Raw genomic sequence first — 18995 nt, forward strand, 5'->3', positions numbered from 1 at the left:
ATTTCAATGATAAGGGAACATTAAGGAATTATTTTTCTACAATTAAACATAGACAACAGAACTACTATCTGGTAGGGTCAGTAGACAGTACCCTCACTCGTGAATCAGAGTGTAGTAGATTCATAGCTTATTGGAGTTGAGCACAATAGTCTAGGCCAGGGGTTCCTAACCTTTTTATGCCATGGACTAATAGCATTAAGCAAGGAGTCTGCACCCCAGGTCTAGACAAATGGAAATGAATAAACAGTCCAAGTTTCGGGCCAAAATCCTTCATCAGTCCAGTAAACCACATCAGTTTATTCATTTCCATTGATTCTGCCGAACCTGCTGCGTTCCTCCAGCATTTTGTGTGCGTTGCTTCTGACTTCCAGCGTCACGAGTCTAGGCGAATTGCGCTGCTACTGGGAGAATGCTATTTTTTTTATATTGGAGTTGCCATCCTTCAGATAAGACATTAAACAGTGGATGTGAAATAAATCATAATAGTGTTTGCAGGCAAGGCAGGGGTTTCCAACCTGGGGTCCACGAACCCCTCGGCTAATGGTCGGGGTCGATGGCATAAAAAAGGTTGAGAACTCCTGTTGCAAGGAGCTTTACAGAGCTGTTATTGTTCCCCGTTGCTGACTATGAGAACTTTGCTCTGTCAAAAAAAAGCAGTATTTTTTCCTTCAAAAACGTTTGCAGAGGTGAGAAATATATCCAAAAATTACAACCATCCCTTTGCACGTAGGAGGCAAAGAACATTGTAGGGAATGCGGGATAAATACTAAAGTAGGGAAAAATACTTTAATATATTGGAAATAATTCCAAGTTTAAAGTTTTAAGCGCGAATTCGTATAATATGACGCAGAGGAAGTGACGTCACGCCCCGGTATAAAAGGGCGAACGCGGGCGGCGGCTTTCTCTTTCTGTCAGGCCTGGTTGAGGAATGGTGAGTTGTGTAAAATAAGCTGATGTGAATCACTGCCATCCGAGTACCTAGCGCTTCTCTGCCGCTGCCAAATTGTTTCAGCCGCCTTTATTAAACATATTAACGTTATATTGATCGGATGTTTTAAAGTTAAAGGTGCTCGATGACAGCTTTACCCTCTTGTGAGGGGTACAAAATGGCGATCACTCGCTGACAGCAAATCCGATTAAAATCGGAGCCATCCTCTTTGTTCATCCTCCGCGGTTTGATTACAGGGCTGTTACGCGCATCCCATTCTTGTTCGGAGCTGATATTTCTCGTGTTAAAACTAGTTGAAGGGTGAATTGGTCTTCTCTAAAATGGACTCGGTCTGGAAAGGCGGTTCTGTAGTAGGCGGGGAGGGCGGAATATCGGGGATTTCAGTCTGTCGGGTTGGTTGATTGTTCACCAACTCCTGTATTGAGATAGTTCTGCACCTCCAAAGGGTGTAGTTTCGTATGCAGCAACACGTATCTAGTTAACTTTTCTTTTTGTCTTTGCCCATCCTTCAGTCTCACCGCAAGTTCTCGGCTCCCAGGCATGGCTCCCTGGGCTTCCTGCCCCGCAAAAGGAGCAGCAGGCACAGGGGCAAGGTGAAGAGCTTCCCCAAGGATGACCCTAGCAAGCCTGTCCATTTGACGGCCTTCCTGGGGTACAAAGCCGGCATGACCCACATCGTGCGAGATGTCGACAGGCCTGGATCCAGTGAGTAATGGTTTAATATTCACGTGTGTGGTTTAAGAACAGAGGGAACTCAGCAGTAGGCCGTGCGCATCTTTGTTCCTGCCGTGCTATGTGTTATCTCTTTGGCCTCTTCTAATAATGTTCCAAGTCTCATGGCTTAAACCAGTGACCTGAATTTGCCCCACGATGTCTTATAAGCATTCATGCTGTGAGGACCCATCGCTTTTGATTCTTACTGAGTAAGCTCTATGCCTGCATTTTAGTGCCTGCTTGTACTGTATTGCACTCTTAGTCTATGGAAGAATCAATACCAAGCAGGTTGCATGCAATGGTTGTTTGCTGTGTGCTTAAAATTTTACAGCAGTGGGCCAAGTGCGGCCAGACAGTCTTGAAGAAGGGGTCTGGCCCCAAATATTGACTGTTCATTCGTTTCCATAGATGCCACCTGACCTGCTGAGTTCCTACAATAGTTTGGTTGTGGAAATTTTGCGAGTATCTCCTTAGTCAGCATGGAAGAGTTGGGCTGAAGGGCCTGTTTTCTTGAAACTGACAAAATGTAGACATGTTGCTTGTTGACCTGGCTCTTCAAGGAATTGAATCTGGTCACATTACCCTATGTTCTATTTGGAAAGCAAATGATTTTCTCTTGCCTTCCTGCACCATTCCCAGTTGAAAAGCTCCAATTTGTTTCCACTGCCCAGGAGTGCATTGAGTTCCAGACCTTTACGCTTGTCCCATTTCCTATACTGTCTGTTACTCGTATCCTTGTGAGTACAAAGTAAATTCCATTATCAAAGTACATGTATATCACCGTATACAACCCTGAAATTCATCGTCTTGTGGGCATACTCAACAAATTCATAGAGTAGTAACTAACAGGATCAATGCAAGGTCAACCAGTGTGCCAAATACAACAAACTGTGCAAATGCAAATATAAATATGGCAATAAATAATGAGAACATGAGATGAAGTTGTAGAGTCCTTTATGGGAAGCATCTCAATGATGGGGCAGGTGAGTGATATTTATTCCCTTTTGTTCAAGAAAGAGCATGATGGTTGGGTAGTAACTGTTCTTGAGCCTGGTGGTGTGAATCCTGAGGCTCGACTTGAACCTGGTGGTGAGAATCCTGAGGCTGTACTGGATGGCAGCAGCGGGAAGAGAGCACGACCTGGCTGGTGGGTATCGCTGATGATGGATGCTGATTTCCTACGGAAGTATACCCCAGATTACAGTAAAGATAAGTTGATCAAAAACAGTGGCAGCCAGATTCCCACTCAAGCCGTCATTTTCCACTGAAACAACAGGAATTCTGCAGATGCTGGAAATTCAAGCAACACACACGAAAGTTGCTGGTGAACGCAGCAGGCCAGGCAGCATCTCTAGGAAGAGGTGCAGTCGACGTTTCAGGACGAAGGGTCTCGGCCTGAAACGTCGACTGCACCTCTTCCTAGAGATGCTGCCTGGCCTGCTGCGTTCACCAGCAACTTTTATGTGTTTTCCACTGAATACAGTTGACCCATGTGTACTGAGCTAGTGCACATCACCAATTGAACTTGGAAGGTAGGCATTGAAGGACATGCTAGGTACATATCCACAGCCAGTGTCTACTTAGAATGTAATTGAAACTGGCACAGCTGATCTTCAGTGACTTTCTGTGGGCTGCAGAAAATAGTTTAAAAATTACTTTTTAAATCTACTTTTAAATGAATCTCACAGTTGTATATGGTACTTTGATAACATTTACTTTGAACTTTTAATTTTGAGGTCTAATGAGCAGCATTATGAAGTGCTGTTCATTCATGCACCAATGTATAGTTTAGGGTCTTGGGCAGTGAGGTAAGACTTGGTCATACAATGGGCTTATTCTAGCCTGCTCTGTGCAACAATTATTATAAAGCTGCTACTTCACATTAGTTCACTTGATTTATGGACCTATTGAACTTCAAATGGTGTAACTTCCCAGTTGTGTTAATCTGAATGATGAGGGTAAGAGGCAGATATAATTTGTTGGCGTGAACAATGAATTACAAAGTACATTTATTATAATTTATTAATAACACTTAAAATATGTGGTTGAAAATGGCACTGTTTGTACAACTGGATTAGAGCAGGGGTTCCCAACCTTTTTAATGCCATGACTATTATCATTAAACAAGGGGTCAGCAGATCCTAGATTGGGAACCCTTGGCTTAAAGTGATGGCTTGTGTAACTACACATGATGATAAACTCGACGGGCGGACATAAAACAGTCACTAGTAGTGGCTTTTGCTGAATGTCGAGTTTCCTGACCAGTGTGGTAAAAATGGGCTTGTATGATTTTGCCATTGGTAACTTTTTTTTCTTTGTTCTTCGCCAGCACCATGTGGCTTAGCTGCAGTGGTAGAGGCATTGTGTCCTTTGACGGGTGGGGTTGTCTATTCTTCCAGCTGAATCAGAGCTGTTCCCATGACTGGGTCAACCAGATGTGATATTGCTAGGGGAAAAATACAAGTTGTTAATATTTCTGATAATTTCTTGCAGAGGTGAACAAGAAGGAGGTGGTAGAGGCAGTTACAGTGATTGAAACTCCTCCGATGGTAATCATTGGCCTTGTCGGCTATGTTGAAACTCCACGTGGTCTTCGTACTTTTAAAACTATATTTGCGGAGCACATGAGTGATGAATGCAAGAGGCGTTTCTACAAGAACTGGTAACTATGCCAAACAATTCTAGCGTCACTTCTGTAAATTATTCTAAGCGGAATGGTGCTAAAATTTGCATTTGATTATCAGCAGCTCCGCTCGACTGTGGAAACACAGTTCGATGAGCTCTGGCTCTGTTTGTTGGGAGGAAAATGTCCTTTGAAACCAACAATGAGCCGCACCTTCTTGGTGGTGCTGATTCCTTCCGCTCGCACTACGTGTGATGAGGGGTCGCGCCAATGTTCTCTTGTCTCTTCATGAAGGTACAAATCTAAAAAGAAGGCTTTCACAAAGTATTGCAAGAAATGGCAAGATGAGGATGGCAAGAAACAGCTGGAGAAGGATTTGAACAGCATGAAGAAGTACTGTCAAGTAATTCGCATCATTGCTCACACACAGGTAAGCTTTGGGACTTGACCTAATTAACTATCTGGTATCTAGTATAAAACATCTTGCTTTTGGCTTGTGCTGTCTCTGTAATTGCTTTTCATGAAGCGATTGTATTTGTACGATGCCATACATAGCCTAAAAAGTCAATGAAATCTTCACAATAGTGGATTTTTATTGCTTTTCATTTCTACATTTTAGATGGGGCACCACCCCAGCTTTTTGTTCACTGTTCTGTGATTGTAAGGCCTGGTCATGGGGTCTTTAAGGGTTATAGGTGGTGACAACTTCATAATATTTACATGTGGTAGTTGACCAAAGATTCAAAGTATGCATTATCAAAGTGTGTATGCAGATTACCATGAGATTCCTAAAAGAACCATGAGATTCTTTTCTGCAGACAGTCACAAAACAAAAAAAAACGAACATCATGCAAAAACAAATTAGATACATGACAAAAATTGAGCAGAACTCACATATTAAACATCAAACTGCAAAGCCTTGAAACAGCAAACATGAGGAAATCTGCAGATGTTGTAAATTCAAGCAACACACACAAAAAATGCAGGTGAACGCAGCAGGGCTGACGAAGGGTCTCGGCCTGAAATGTCAACTGTACCTCTAACTATAGATGCTGCTTGGCCTGCTGCGTTCACCAACATTTTTTATGTGTGAAGCCTTGAAACAGTCTAGGAATGTACAGTTTGGTTCATTTCATTTTAATGCTGTGTTGTCAGTTGACTGCTGATGGGATATTTGGCTATAGATGTGTATATGAGAACTTCTGTCCAACTTCGGGCTGTGGAATATTTGGAAACACGAGAAATAGTAATTGGGGTTGTGCACGTGGGCTTTTGTTACCTGTTGCCATGCATTTAAGGTGGTTGAACATGTGGACTCATAGGTGAATAACAGTATCATTATATTTAGCTTTTCAAATCAAGAACTTTTCATAATCTCAATCTTCAGCTGCATTAGTGATATTTGAGTATTACTGGAAGAATTTATAGCATTTTAATTTACAATCGGTAGCTTGGAGGGTAATGGAAGTTCAAATTACCTAAGTACATACATGTTACCATATATAATGCTGAGATTTTCTGATAGGCAATCACAATAAATACAAGAAACACAATAGAATAGGTTAAAGACTGCACCCAACAGGATGGACAACAGCCAATGTGCAGATAAAAACCAACAAACTGCAAATACAAAAAGAAATAATAAATGAATATTTGAGAAATGTGGGTGATATCGTAGGAGTCCATAGCATAAAAGGGTTGGGAACCCCTGCTGGGAATGTGGAGAGAATAGGTTGCAGGTCAGATTAGTGCTGAATATGGAATTGCTCTAAGCAGGTGTAGGCCTGTGTAACCTATCTCATTTGGAAATGTAGGGCAGGTGTAGACTGCCACTGGACGTTTGAGGAGGATGATATAAGAAATGGGTAATTGGTGTACTGTTGTCCTTCAGAACTCAGCTCTAATCTTTGATTTCTACTTTCTACAGATGCGCTTGCTTCCTTTGCGCCAGAAGAAATCCCACATGATGGAGATCCAGTTGAATGGTGGAACAATTGCTGATAAAGTTGACTGGGCAAGAGAGAAGCTGGAACAGCAGGTTTCTATCAATTCCATATTTGGTCAAGATGAGATGATCGACGTCATTGGTGTAACCAAGGGCCATGGCTTCAAGGGTAGGCAGCATACTCACTTCATTTAAGATGCTTAATTCTTAAGTCGCCAGGAAGTTAACTTATCTAAGGCTTTATTAAGTACGGAATTGGTCTTCAGTATAATACAATGTTCTGTCTTCATTGGGAGTATACTATGATGAAAACATGGAATAAGTGTTGGTAATGGCACCTGATTCTGATGAGGAACCATTCCATGCTGCCTTCCTTCTGAGATCTCCCATGAGATGAAGAGTTGTATCTTATAGACTGCACATCTTTAATGATTGTCCTTTCTTTTCCCAAGGTGTGACAAGCCGATGGCACACAAAGAAACTGCCGAGGAAAACTCACAAAGGTCTACGCAAGGTTGCCTGTATTGGAGCCTGGCATCCTGCCCGTGTGGCTTTCTCTGTTGCTCGTGCTGGTCAGAAGGGTTACCACCACCGCACTGAGATCAACAAGAAGGCAAGTATTGTGATTGAAATGGCAGGATTTAGTGTTAAGAGGATGCTCTAAAGCAAATGTCTTTGCTCTGTCATTGAGCTTTGAAACTGGAGGCTAAACTGTGGGGAGGATTTCAGATGCTGACATTTCTGAAGCAGTTTGTTTTTTGCTACAATGTGATCTGACATTGCTTGCTCACCTAAGTGAATTTCTCAAATGTCCATTTTTAAAAAAAAGACCAGATTGTTGATTTTAATCTATATGCAGACAACTGAATTTTTTTTATATAATTGGTGAAATCCTTTCAGGTGGCAATTGATGAAGTAGTATTATCTCCTGTAGCTAGGTTTTGATTTCTGCACCTTGGGTTAGTACAGCTGGCATGATACTGTCTACAGTTCAGTGCAGATTAGTATCTTGGCATTCCTATTGTACCAAATCCCTTTAGAGCTGCAGTCTAATAGAAATATCCCCTTTGCAGATCTACCGGATTGGAGCGGGCTTCCAGAAAAAGGATGGCAAATTAGTAAAGAACAATGCTTCTACTGAATATGATCTGACAGACAAGAGCATCAACCCTCTGGTGAGTGAACAGAATGTCAGTGGCATTCCACTTATGTGGGCCGTCAACTTAAGCCTTAGGTTCTAACGGTTACTCTCATTGTTCCAACAGGGAGGCTTTCCCCACTATGGTGAGGTGACCAATGACTTCCTGATGGTGAAAGGCTGTGTAGTTGGTACCAAGAAGCGTGTGCTCACTCTGCGCAAGGTGACTGCCTCTTTGTTTTATTGTATCTTGTTGGTTTCCACTATTTTACAGGTGGGAAATTTGGAAGGAATCCCTGGAGCCAGGCTGTTAAATAAATGTGTGACTTGTAAGTCGGTCTGAAAGTTTTAGGACTAGTTATTGTACTGGACTGCCGGATGAGAATCATAAAGAATACTGGGTTAAATGTTTGGACTTTGGTCATGATTGGATACCTCCAATGCAGGGTAGGTAGTTTATTTCTATGGTATGCTAATCCTGCTGAGTTATGATAGTTTGCTCTGAAGTCTGCCATTAATGAAGTTTCCTTTAGTTAGGGTGAGGCAGAAGAGATTAATAGCAGGTTTATTCATGGGATTTGGGTGCATTGGCAGTGTTGGATCATGATTATCTTGACTGGTTGCAGTCAGTGTGGAAGACTTGTATTCTTGGACAGTAGAATTGGTAGGATTATAAAGCCAACTTAATTAGTGGAAGTGTAGTCTTAATACCTATATTTCAAGTTTGTGAATATGTTGACTGTTTGATTGTGATGGATCTGTTCAAATTTGGCCAGCAGTTCCTTCTGCAGATTGCTTACTGTTCACTCTGAATTCTGCAGTCACTGTTGGTTCAAACAAGCCGTCGTGCTTTGGAGAAGATAGACCTGAAATTCATCGACACCTCTTCCAAGTTTGGTCACGGTCGCTTCCAGACTATTGAAGAGAAGAAGGCATTCATGGTGAGTGGCTCTTAGAATTGTTCGTTTTTTTATAACCAGTCTTTACTGAATTGCAAACGGGGCAGAGTGCAAAAAGCCTCTGTGATCTTTCAGCTGCTGAATGTGCTTGGGCTGTTAACGGGAAGGTGATTTTTCATTAGACTGCTTACTCCTCAAACTTGCTATATACTTCGTTTTGAGATAGTACTAATCTGGTTAGAATGAACTTCATATTCCTACATATCCTAGCAACTTTTCATTGTGTATCAAGAATTTACTTTAAAGATTCTGCTTTTCCTTGGAGTTTCAATGAATCATGACGTGTGCAGAAAGTTTTGTTGGGTCCAAATTGCTTAGGTGGCAAACCTTTATCCATAATTTGGTATCCTCCCACAGGGAGTTCCTTTCAGATCAGATCTCCAAACCCATCTAGGATGGTCATAGAGCACTACAGCACAAGAACAGGTCCTTTGGCCCATATAGTCAGTACTGAATTCTAACTAGTCTCAACCTGCTCTTGAACCATAGCCCTCCATTTCCCCACTCCAGCAGACATGAACTTTGCCTGTCAATTTATGATAATCCCTCCAGATATTAGTTTGTGAACCTTTGAACTGCATTCTAATGCATTTGCCTTATTTAAGGATGCAGTTGGTACGGTGCACGGCCTTATCAATGTAGTTTATGCACATTGTGCTTGTGTCTTCCACTCCATTGCTTGAGCAATGACATCTGCTGTTACATCTGTACTCTTTGGTAAAGTGTATGCCTGATATTGATCCCCTTGCTCTCAATTCTGCTATCTCCATCCAAATGCTTTTATATTTTTCCTGCCAATTTTAACATTAAGCTCCATTGAACAGATCTGTCCACTGTATTCTTGTAGCTGCTCCTTTGGTACCTCAGGTTAAAGTGCACCAACTCATACATCTTACTAACCAGCAAAAAGTCCATTTATATCTACTCTTTCCTGTTAGCTGACTGATCTTCTATCTGTATTGCATCCTCCAGTAAGCATGTTAAATGTCTTCCGGAGACTGGTCCAGTAGCGTAGCAGTTACCATGCTTTATGGGTGGCCCGGGTTCACTTTCTGCCGCTGTCTATAAGACTCTTTTTCCTGTAGTCCTGGTTGGTAGGTTAATTGGTCATTGTAAATTGTCCAATGATTAGGCTGGGATTAAATTGGGCGATTGCTGGGTGGTGTGGCTCGAAGGGCCTATTCTGCGTTGTATCTCAAATAAATAAATGGTAAATTCACAGGTTTCCCTTTGTCCACAGCACATGATACTTGGGTCATTAGATTTGTTTTATAGAAACATAGAAAATAGGTTCAGGAGTAGGCCATTCGGCCCTTCGAGCCTGCACCGCCATTTATTATGATCATGGCTGATCATCCAACTCAGAACCCAGCCTTCCCTCCATACCCCGTGACCCCTGTAGCCACAAGGGCCATATCTAACTTCCTTTTAAACATAGCTAATGAACTGGCCTCAACAGTTTGCTGTGGCAGAGAATTCCACAGATTCACCACTCTCTGTGTGAAGAAGTTTTTCCTAACCTCGGTCCTAAAAGGCTTCCCCTCTATCCTCAAACTGTGACCCCTCGTTCTAGACCTCCCCAACATCGGGAACAATCTTCCCGCATCTAGCCTGTCCAATCCCTTTAGGATCTTATACGTTTCAATCAGATCCCCCCTCAATCTTCTAAATTCCAACGAGTACAAGCCCAGTTCATCCAGTCTTTCTTCATATGAAAGACCTGCCATCCCAGGAATCAATCTGGTGAACCTTCTTTGTACTCCCTCTATGGCAAGGATGTCTTTCCTCAGATTAGGGGACCAAAACTGCACACAATACTCCAGGTGTGGTCTCACCAAGGCCTTGTACAACTGCAGTAGTACCTCCCTGCTCCTGTACTCGAATCCTCTCGCTATAAATGCCAGCATACCGTTCGCCTTTTTCACCGCCTGCTGTACCTGCATGCCCACTTTCAATGACTGGTGTATAATGACACCCAGGTCTCGTTGCACCTCCCCTTTTCCTAATCGGCCACCATTCAGATAATAATCTGTTTTCCTATTTTTGCCACCAAAGTGGATAACTTCACATTTATCCACATTAAATTGCATCTGCCATGAGTTTGCCCACTCACCCAACCTATCCAAGTCACCCTGCATCCTCTTAGCATCCTCCTCACTGCTAACACTGCCACCCAGCTTCGTGTCATCCGCAAACTTGGAGATGCTGCATTTAATTCCCTCATCCAAGTCATTAATATATATTGTAAACAACTGGGGTCCCAGCACTGAGCCTTGCGGTACCCCACTAGTCACCGCCTGCCATTCTGAAAAGGTCCCGTTTATTCCCACTCTTTGCTTCCTGTCTGCTAACCAATTCTCCACCCACACCAATACCTTACCCCCAATACCATGTGCTTTAAGTTTGCACACTAATCTCCTGTGTGGGACCTTGTCAAAAGCCTTTTGAAAATCCAAATATACCACATCCACTGGTTCTCCCCTATCCACTCTACTAGTTACATCCTCAAAAAATTCTATGAGATTCGTCAGACATGATTTTCCTTTCACAAATCCATGCTGACTTTGTCCGATCATTTCACCGCTTTCCAAATGTGCTGTTATCACATCCTTGATAACTGACTCCAGCAGTTTCCCCACCACCGACGTTAGGCTAACCGGCCTATAATTCCCCGGTTTCTCTCTCCCTCCTTTTTTAAAAAGTGGGGTTACATTAATCCTGTTGAATTACTGTTCTCAGGATTGATTGGCTTTGTTCTGACTAGGTCATGTGATTTGCTGATCACTATTGTCTTTCTCCTTTCAGGGACCACTGAAGAAGGATCGGATTGCAAAGGAAGAAAGTGGATAAATTTTGAGCCAATGATTCTAATTGATCAATAAATACTGCTTTTAAAAAGCAAATTACATTAAATATTTGGTCTTTATGTGTTCAGTTATTTGTTTCCAAACTGCTTTTCCATTTCCTTTGCTATTAATTCACCACAGTTCCAAAAGTGTATAGCATTCCTTTTGGGGTAATTACAGCAGTTGTCCCATTCTTGGCTTAGCATGGTGTCATCTAGAACTATATTCTCCCTGTTGCTTTGCCATCTGGGTTTGTAGCATAATTGGATTTAGCTATAGGGATAACAATACCAATCAAAAATGTGGGTCAACAATTACTAGATGTGAACTACCAGCAAGATTACTGTGAAGCATTTTCTTGTAGTTTTCTTATCAAACCCAAACCTAACCCTGATATTTGACTGGAATTTTCCTTAAAATTGCAGTCAAATTTGCCAATCCATTAACACCTGTTTTAATGTCTGATGGAGATGATGCCTAGCTTTAAAAAAAAACTTATTATCTTTAGCTATGTTGTATATTGTACAATTCTACATAGAATTGGATCTAGTATAATTGACATATTTACATTAGTTGGTGTAGTTTTGGATTGAGAGCTACATATTAGCACCAGGGAGGACTGGTGTTTACAAATGCTTAACAGCTTTTGTGATCTTGAACCTTCTATCATTTGATGTCGTGTCCTTTTCAAGGCGGTTAGTCCACCTTTGGTCTCCACCTGGCACTCAGCTCTCACCTGTGGTTCCCCGTAGCTGTTTGCATGCGACAGCGGCCACACCCCAGGCAACGGCTCAGACAAGCCGGCTAAACCAAGTGAGGGTAGCCGACGGGTCTCAAACCCTCGGTGAGATAGGGAGTTGTCTATCCCAGCATGTGAAGACAGACTCCGGCGGATTGAGCAGACGAGACCAATGGAAGGTCCAACGGTCAAGAAGGCGGTTTCTGCAAGTGTCGTGGAACCTGTAGAGCAGGACAAGACCCAGAAGACGTCCTGGTCATCCACTGTGCCTAGTCCCATCTCCAGCTGTCTCGACTCTGTCTTGCCACTGGATCCAGATGGGAACTGGGAAGAGAGAGTGAGGCTGACACTGCGCAACTCTCTCTCACTTAAATCCAAGTCACGCGCTAATCTCGACACCATCAATAATGGTGTTGAGGTCCTCATTGACGTACGATGGACGAACAACAACAACAATCTATCAAGTTTTAGTCCAAAGGTCAAAAGCTCCAGTTCCCTTTGTTTTGTCTGTAGGCCAACATCAAAATAACCTGTCTGATCTCCAACATAAGCATAGTCACTTGGCAGACTAATACTGATATGTGGTGGAAAGTGACTGGCTGCATTTTGGCCTGGTATGGGAACACCAATACCATAGAGTGGAAAATCCCGCAAAAGGCCCAGTATATCATGGGTAAAACTCCCAGCCATTGAGCACATCTACGTGAAACATTGCTGTAGAAAAGCAGCATCAATTATCAAAGATCCACATCACCCAGGCTGTACAGTTGCTGCTGCCCTCAGGTAGAAAGTAGAGGAGACTCGAGACTCACCACCAGGTTCAATAACAGTTACTATCCCTCAACTGTCAATGCTCTTGAACAAAAGGGGATTACACACTGATTTGGGTTCTTTGCGGGAATGGGACCTGCTCTCAGGGTTTCATGACTGGCTGTTATTTGACATGACAAGGATGCGGCCTAAGAGCTTCGCTCTCCTTCGGGTGGGGAGGGGGGGGTCTGAGATTTTGTGGCTCTGGAGATGGGTGGACCGAAGGTAGGTGTCTGCAGGAATCCGGTGTGTTGGCAGATGGAAGATTGAAAGCAGCGAGCTAGCTATGTTCCCAGAGACCTGAGTACAGCTCAGAAAAAGCAAAGTAATGGATCGTAAAACAGCAAATTATGTCTCCCCTCTTGCTGTGAAATGGAGACATCTTTCCCACTTTTCCCACCTTTCCCACAGGAGAGAGCCTGTGGTATGTCGAATACCAGGTAAATGGGTAGTCTTTGGGGTACTGCAAGTCAGTTGCTTTTCTGGATGCTTGCTGGTGGGTACTGATGCTTTTTTTTTGCTGGTCAGGGAGGGGGATCATACTGCTGCTTACGCATGGGAGGGGAAGCTTTGGGGTTCTAAGATTTAACTCATTCATTCTTTGGGAGCACTCCTGATTTTGTGGATGGTTGTGAAAAAAAATTCAGGATGTATATTGTATGCATTTGTCTGACATCAAATGTTACCATTGAAACCTTGTTATTTATATTTTCATTTGCACAGTGCTGTTCATTGATCCTGTTTACAGTTATTATCCTATATGTCTGCAGAGTATGCCCACAGGAAAAAGAATCTCAGGGTTGTACTCTTGACAATAAATTTTACTTTGAACTTGAACTTAATAGAAATGTCACCAAAAACTTTGAAAACTATCCATGCATAGTGGAGAGTGTCCTCACTGCTTTGGACACAGGCTGATATAGAAACACAACCTCAGTAAGTGGTGACCACAGCCTAGTCTATCACAGGAAAAGCCCTCCCCACCATTGAATGCATTTGAACACCCAATTGCTGGAGAAGTGTTGCAGATCTCGGAAGGGATTGAACCAAGGGGGATAGAATGAGGTTGATGTACGAGGACATGAGTTCAGTGGGGCAGGAGCAGGCTGAGAATAGGCCTACCTGGGCCTGGACAGTCAGGTTTGTGGATCTTTATGATTTGAATACATTGCTACCACAAGAAAACAGTGCCCATCACCCTGTCCAATATAGGCCATGACCCCACCTTAGGTCCCACACCAGATTCAAGAACCCCAACAACCATCGGGCTCCTGAATGGACACGAATAATTTCAAGGTAAATTTATAATAAAATAATGTTCAAGACAATCCTGAGATTTGTTTCCTTACGCACGTACACAGTAAATCCAAGAAGCACAAAATCATTGAAAGGCTACACCCAACCGGATGGGCCAACAACTGAAGTGCAAAAGATGACAAACTCCAAATGCAAAAGAACACAATAATATAAATTAGCTCTAAATATTGAAAGGGAGTTGAAGAGTATAGTTTGTGGGAACAGTTCAGTGACTGGGCAAGTGAAGTTATCTCTAGTTCAAAAGCCTGAATGCTGAGGTCTAATAATTTACTGAAACCCACTACAAACTGATTCTACGAACTACAAACACAATTTCGAGGGCTCTACAACTTGATGTTTTCAGTATTTTCTACTTGCAATTTGCCTTTCACATTAGTTGCTTGAGATTAGCACTATTTTGTCACAAGTACATCGAAACATTCGGTGAAACTAAGTCTTGATGTTCTTGGGGCATCCCCTTCTGATTCCAGCGTCAACATGGCATGCTCACAGTTTATTAACCCTAACCAGTACATCTATTTGGAATGTGAAAGGAAACCCACATGGTCACATGAAGAACATACAAACTTATTAAAGGAGGGGGTGGGAATTGAACCCTGGTCTGACAGCTGCTGCTAAAGCTAACCACTACACTTTTGCCACCCTAGATGTCAGTCTTTATTTATGTATAATTTTTTGAAAATTCTATTTGTTTTTCACTGTAACTACCTGCAAGAAACTGGATCTGGAGGTAGTGCTTAGTAATATATGTGTACTCTGATAATAAATTTACTTTGAGTTAGACCTAATGAGGATGGAGAAGAAATCCAAAAAAAAAATGCTTTGAGAGAGTAGGTGTCCCAAATGGATCTATAAAAATGGAGATCAAGCCCGCTCTACTTGCTTTACACTTATGACAGTTTCAATGGCATATTTAAGTTTGCTGACAACACCACTGGCCAAATCAAAGGTGGTGTGAATCAGCATGTAGGAGGAAGACTGAAAATCGGGCTGAGTGGTGCCATAACAACCTCCCACGCAATGTCAGCAAAACCAAGGAGCTGATTATTGACTTCAAGAAGAGGAAACCTGAGGTCCTTCAGCCAGTCCTCATCAGAGGTGGAGAGGGTCAGCAACTTTAAATTCCTTGGTGTTATTATTTTGGATGACCTGTCCTGGGTCCAGAACAGTGGACGACGCGGCTCGAAGGGCCAAAAGGGCCTACTCTGCACTGTCGGTCAATAATCAGTACAATTATGAAATATGCACAACAGTGCCTCTACTTCCTTAGGAGTTTGCAAAGATTCAGCATGACATCTAAAACTTTAACAAACTTACACAGCTGTGTAGTGGAGTGTATATTGACTGGCTGGATCATAGCCTGATATGGAGCCACCAATGTCCTAGAACGGAAGATCCTACAAAAGGCAGTGGATGCGGGACAGGTAAAGCCCTTGAGCACATCTACCCAAAACATTGTCGCAGGAAAGCAGCATCCATCATCGGGGACCCCCACCACCCAGGTCATGCTCTCTGCTCTTTACTTTACCTTATTTTACTTTATTGTCGCCAAACAATTGATACTAGAACGTACAATCACCACAGCGATATTTGATTCTGCACTTCCCGCTCCCTGGATTACAAATATTAAAAATAGTAAAAATTAGTAAATATTAAAAAATTAAATTATAAATCATAAATAGAAAAGTGTTAAGTAAGGTAGTGCAAAAAAACCGAGAGGCAGGTCTGGATATTTGGAGGTACAGTCCAGATCCGGGTCAGGATCCGTTCAGCAGTCTTATCACAGTTGGAAAGAAGCTGTTCCCAAATCTGGCCATACGAGTCTTCAAGCTCCTGAGCCTCCTCCTGGAGGGAAGAGGGACGAAAAGTGTGTTGGCTGGGTGGGCCGTGTCCTTGATTATCCTGGCAGCACTGCTCCGACAGCGTGCGGTATAAAGTGAGTCCAAGGACGGAAGATTGGTTTGTGTGATGTGCTGCTGAAGGTGGTACAGGAGCCTCAGGACTCACATCACCAGGTTCAGGAACAGTTATCACTCCTCAACCATCAGGCTCTTGAACCAATTGGGATAACTTCACTCGTCTCATTATTGAAATGTCTCAACAACCTATGGATTCACTTTCAAGAACTCTTCATCTCATGTTCTTGATATTTATTACTTATTTATTAATTAGTTTTTGTATGTGCACAATTTGTCATCTTTTGCAGACTGTTCTCCTTGGGCGCCCAAGTTGGTGCAGTCTTTCATTGATTCTGTTCTGGTTATTATTTATTGAGTATGCCCACAAGAAAATGAATTTCAGGGTTGTATACGTATACTTTGGCAATAAATTTACTTTGAATTTAAGATATGCGCAGCTATGTCAAGAAAACTGCTCAATAATCAGAATCAGGTTTATTATCATTGGCATGTGACGTGAAATTTGTTAACTTAGCAGCAGCAGTTCAATGCAGTACATAATCTAGCAGAGAGAGAGAAAAAATAATAGATAAAATAAAACATAATAAATAAGTAAATCAATTACAGTATACGTATATTGAATAGATTTTTTTTAATGTGCAAAAACAGAAATACTGTTTATTAAAAAGTGAGGTAGTGTCCAAAGCTTCAATGTCCATTTAGGAATTGGATGGCAGGGGGGAAGAAGTTGTTCCTGAATCGCTGAGTGTGTGCCTTCAGGCTTCTGTACCTCCTACCTGATGGTAACAGTGAGAAAAGGGCATGCCCTGGGTGCTGGAGGTCCTTAATAGTGGACGCTGCCTTTCTGAGGCAGCTCCTGAAAAATGTCCTGGGTACTTTGTAGGCTAGTGCCCAAGGTGGAGCTGACTAGATTTACAACCCTCTGCAGCTTCTTTTGGTCCTGTGCAGTAGCCCCTCCATACCAGACAGTGATGCAGCCTTTCAGGATGCTCCCCACGGTACAACCATAGAAGTTTTTGAGTGTATTTGTCGACGTGCCAAATCTCTTCAAACTCCTAATAAAGTATCCTTTTGTTCCACTGCACTCCTCTGTGACCTACCGTTCTCTGTTATTTTTCTTACACTGGTTTGCCCTCCCAAAGCGCAACATCGCACTGTATTAAGTTCCATCTACCATTTTTTTTTAGCTGGTTCAGATCCTGCTACAAGCTGACCACTTCACCCTCAATCTTGGTATCATCCTCAAATTTGCTGATCTTGTTTTCAACATTATCATCTAAATTACTAATATAGATGACAAACAACACCAGATCCAGCAACAATCCCTGCAGCACACCATTAGACACAGGCCCCCAGTCTGAAAGACAACTATCTACTACCACTCTCTGGCTTTTCCTATTAAGCCAATGCTGAATCTAATTAACTGCTTCATTCTGAATGTCAAGCGACCGAACCTTCGTGATTTTTTATAAATGACCCGGACAAGGAAGTGGAGGGATGGGTTAGTAAGTTTGCTGATGACACAAAGGTTGGAGGTGTTGTGGATAGTGTGGGGGGCTGTCAGAAGTTACAGCGGGACATTGATAGGATGCAAAACTGGGCTGAGAAGTGGCAAATGGAGTTCAACCCAGATAAGAGTGAGGTTGTTCATTTTGGTAGGTCAAATATGATGGCAGAATGTAGTATTAATGGTAAGACTCTTGGCAGTGTGGAGGATCAGAAGGATCTTGGGGTCTAAGTCCGTAGGACACTCAAAGCAGCTGCGCAGGTTGACTTTGTATTTAAGAAGGCGTACAGTGTATTGGCCTTCATCAATCGTGGAATTGAATTTAGGAGCCGAAAGGTAATGTTACAGCTATATAGGACCCTGGTCAGACCACACATGGAGTACTGTGCTCAGTTCTGGTCGCCTAACTACAGGAAGGATGTGGAAGCCATAGAAAGGGTGCAGAGGAGATTTACAAGGCCTGGATTGGGGAGCATGCCTTATGAGAATAGGTTGAGTGAACTCGGCCTTTTCCCACTGGAGCGACGGAGGATGAGAGGTGAGCTGATAGAAGTGTATAAGATGATGAGAGGCATTGATCGTGCGGATAGTCAGAGGCTTTTTCCCAGGGCTGAAATGGTTGCCACAAGAGGATACAGGTTTAAGGTGCTGGGGAGTAGGTACAGAGGAGATGTCAGGGGTAAGTTTTTTTACTCAGAGAGTGGTGAGTGCGTGGAATGAGCTGCCGGCAACGGTGGTGGATACAATAGGGTCTTTTAAGAGACTTTTAGATAGGTACATGAAGCTTAGTAAAATAGAGGGCTATAGGTAAGCCTAGTAATTTCTAAGGTACGGACATGTTCGGCACAACTCTGTGGGCCGAATGGCCTGTATTGTGCTGTAGGTTTTCTATGTTCTATGTTCTGGAGTAGCCTCCTATGCATGACTTTGTCGAAAGCCTTACTAAAGTCCACGTAGACAACGTTCACTGCCTTTTCTTCATAACTTTTCCGGTAACTTCCTCGAAAAATTAAGATTGTTTAGACACGATCTACCACATACACACACACATACAGAGCCACACTGACAATCGCTAGTCATAGAAAAATACGGTTCAGAAACAGGCCATTTGGCCCATCTAGTCCCTGCCGAACTATTTAAACTGCCTACTGCCATCGACCTGCACCGGGACCATACCCCTACCATCCATGTACCTATCCAAACTTCTCTTAAATGTTGAAATCAAGGTCGTATGCAATCAGACTGTGTCTATCCAAATACTTACATATACTGTCCCTTAGAATACCTTCCAATAACTTACCCTCTACTGACATCAGGCTCATCAACCTATAATTTCCAGGCTTATTCTTACAGCCTTTCCAGAACTTTTTATCTGATTTTAAAATATAATTACATGAAAATTAAACTTCCTTTAAAAAATCTAATTATTGCCATCATTTCAGGCATCTGTATAGTCCTTCCGTCTGGGACCAGAGGAAGGAAAAGAGGTGGGAATTGTGCGATTGGCAGCAGTAAGCCACTTACGTGGC

The 18995-nt window shown here is 42.6% G+C and overlaps 1 protein-coding gene, 1 long non-coding RNA gene and 1 other non-coding gene across 3 annotated transcripts; 2 read left to right on the forward strand and 1 right to left on the reverse strand.

Annotated features, from left to right (window-relative positions):
- Nucleotides 1-856: 856 nt before the first annotated feature.
- LOC134354082 (large ribosomal subunit protein uL3) lies at nt 857-11241 on the forward strand. The gene is made up of 10 exons (XM_063062829.1): nt 857-931; nt 1462-1654; nt 4157-4325; nt 4581-4716; nt 6214-6400; nt 6684-6844; nt 7305-7406; nt 7497-7592; nt 8191-8310; nt 11134-11241. Exons 1-10 carry the CDS (start codon nt 929-931, stop codon nt 11176-11178), a joined length of 1212 nt encoding a protein of 403 aa, XP_062918899.1. The 5' UTR covers nt 857-928; the 3' UTR covers nt 11179-11241.
- LOC134354083 (uncharacterized) lies at nt 3086-18922 on the reverse strand. Its single transcript, XR_010019720.1, has 3 exons — nt 18767-18922; nt 15569-15652; nt 3086-4109 (listed from the first exon to the last, which is right to left on the reverse strand). It is a non-coding gene; the product is annotated as an uncharacterized LOC134354083 (long non-coding RNA).
- On the forward strand, nt 6524-6618 carry LOC134354440 (small nucleolar RNA U83B). Its single transcript, XR_010019802.1, has one exon. It is a non-coding gene; the product is annotated as a small nucleolar RNA U83B (small nucleolar RNA).
- Nucleotides 18923-18995: the final 73 nt, after the last annotated feature.

This window comes from Mobula hypostoma, chromosome 11 (assembly GCF_963921235.1).
Source record: "Mobula hypostoma chromosome 11, sMobHyp1.1, whole genome shotgun sequence".
Taxonomy (NCBI): Eukaryota; Metazoa; Chordata; class Chondrichthyes; order Myliobatiformes; family Myliobatidae; genus Mobula; species Mobula hypostoma.

Excerpts from the sequence above, each read along its gene's own strand:
- LOC134354082 (XM_063062829.1), top strand. Across the intron at positions 4,326-4,580 it reads AGGCGTTTCTACAAGAACTG|GTACAAATCTAAAAAGAAGG; the intron begins GTAACTATGCCA and ends CTCTTCATGAAG. Across the intron at positions 4,717-6,213 it reads GCATCATTGCTCACACACAG|ATGCGCTTGCTTCCTTTGCG; the intron begins GTAAGCTTTGGG and ends TACTTTCTACAG.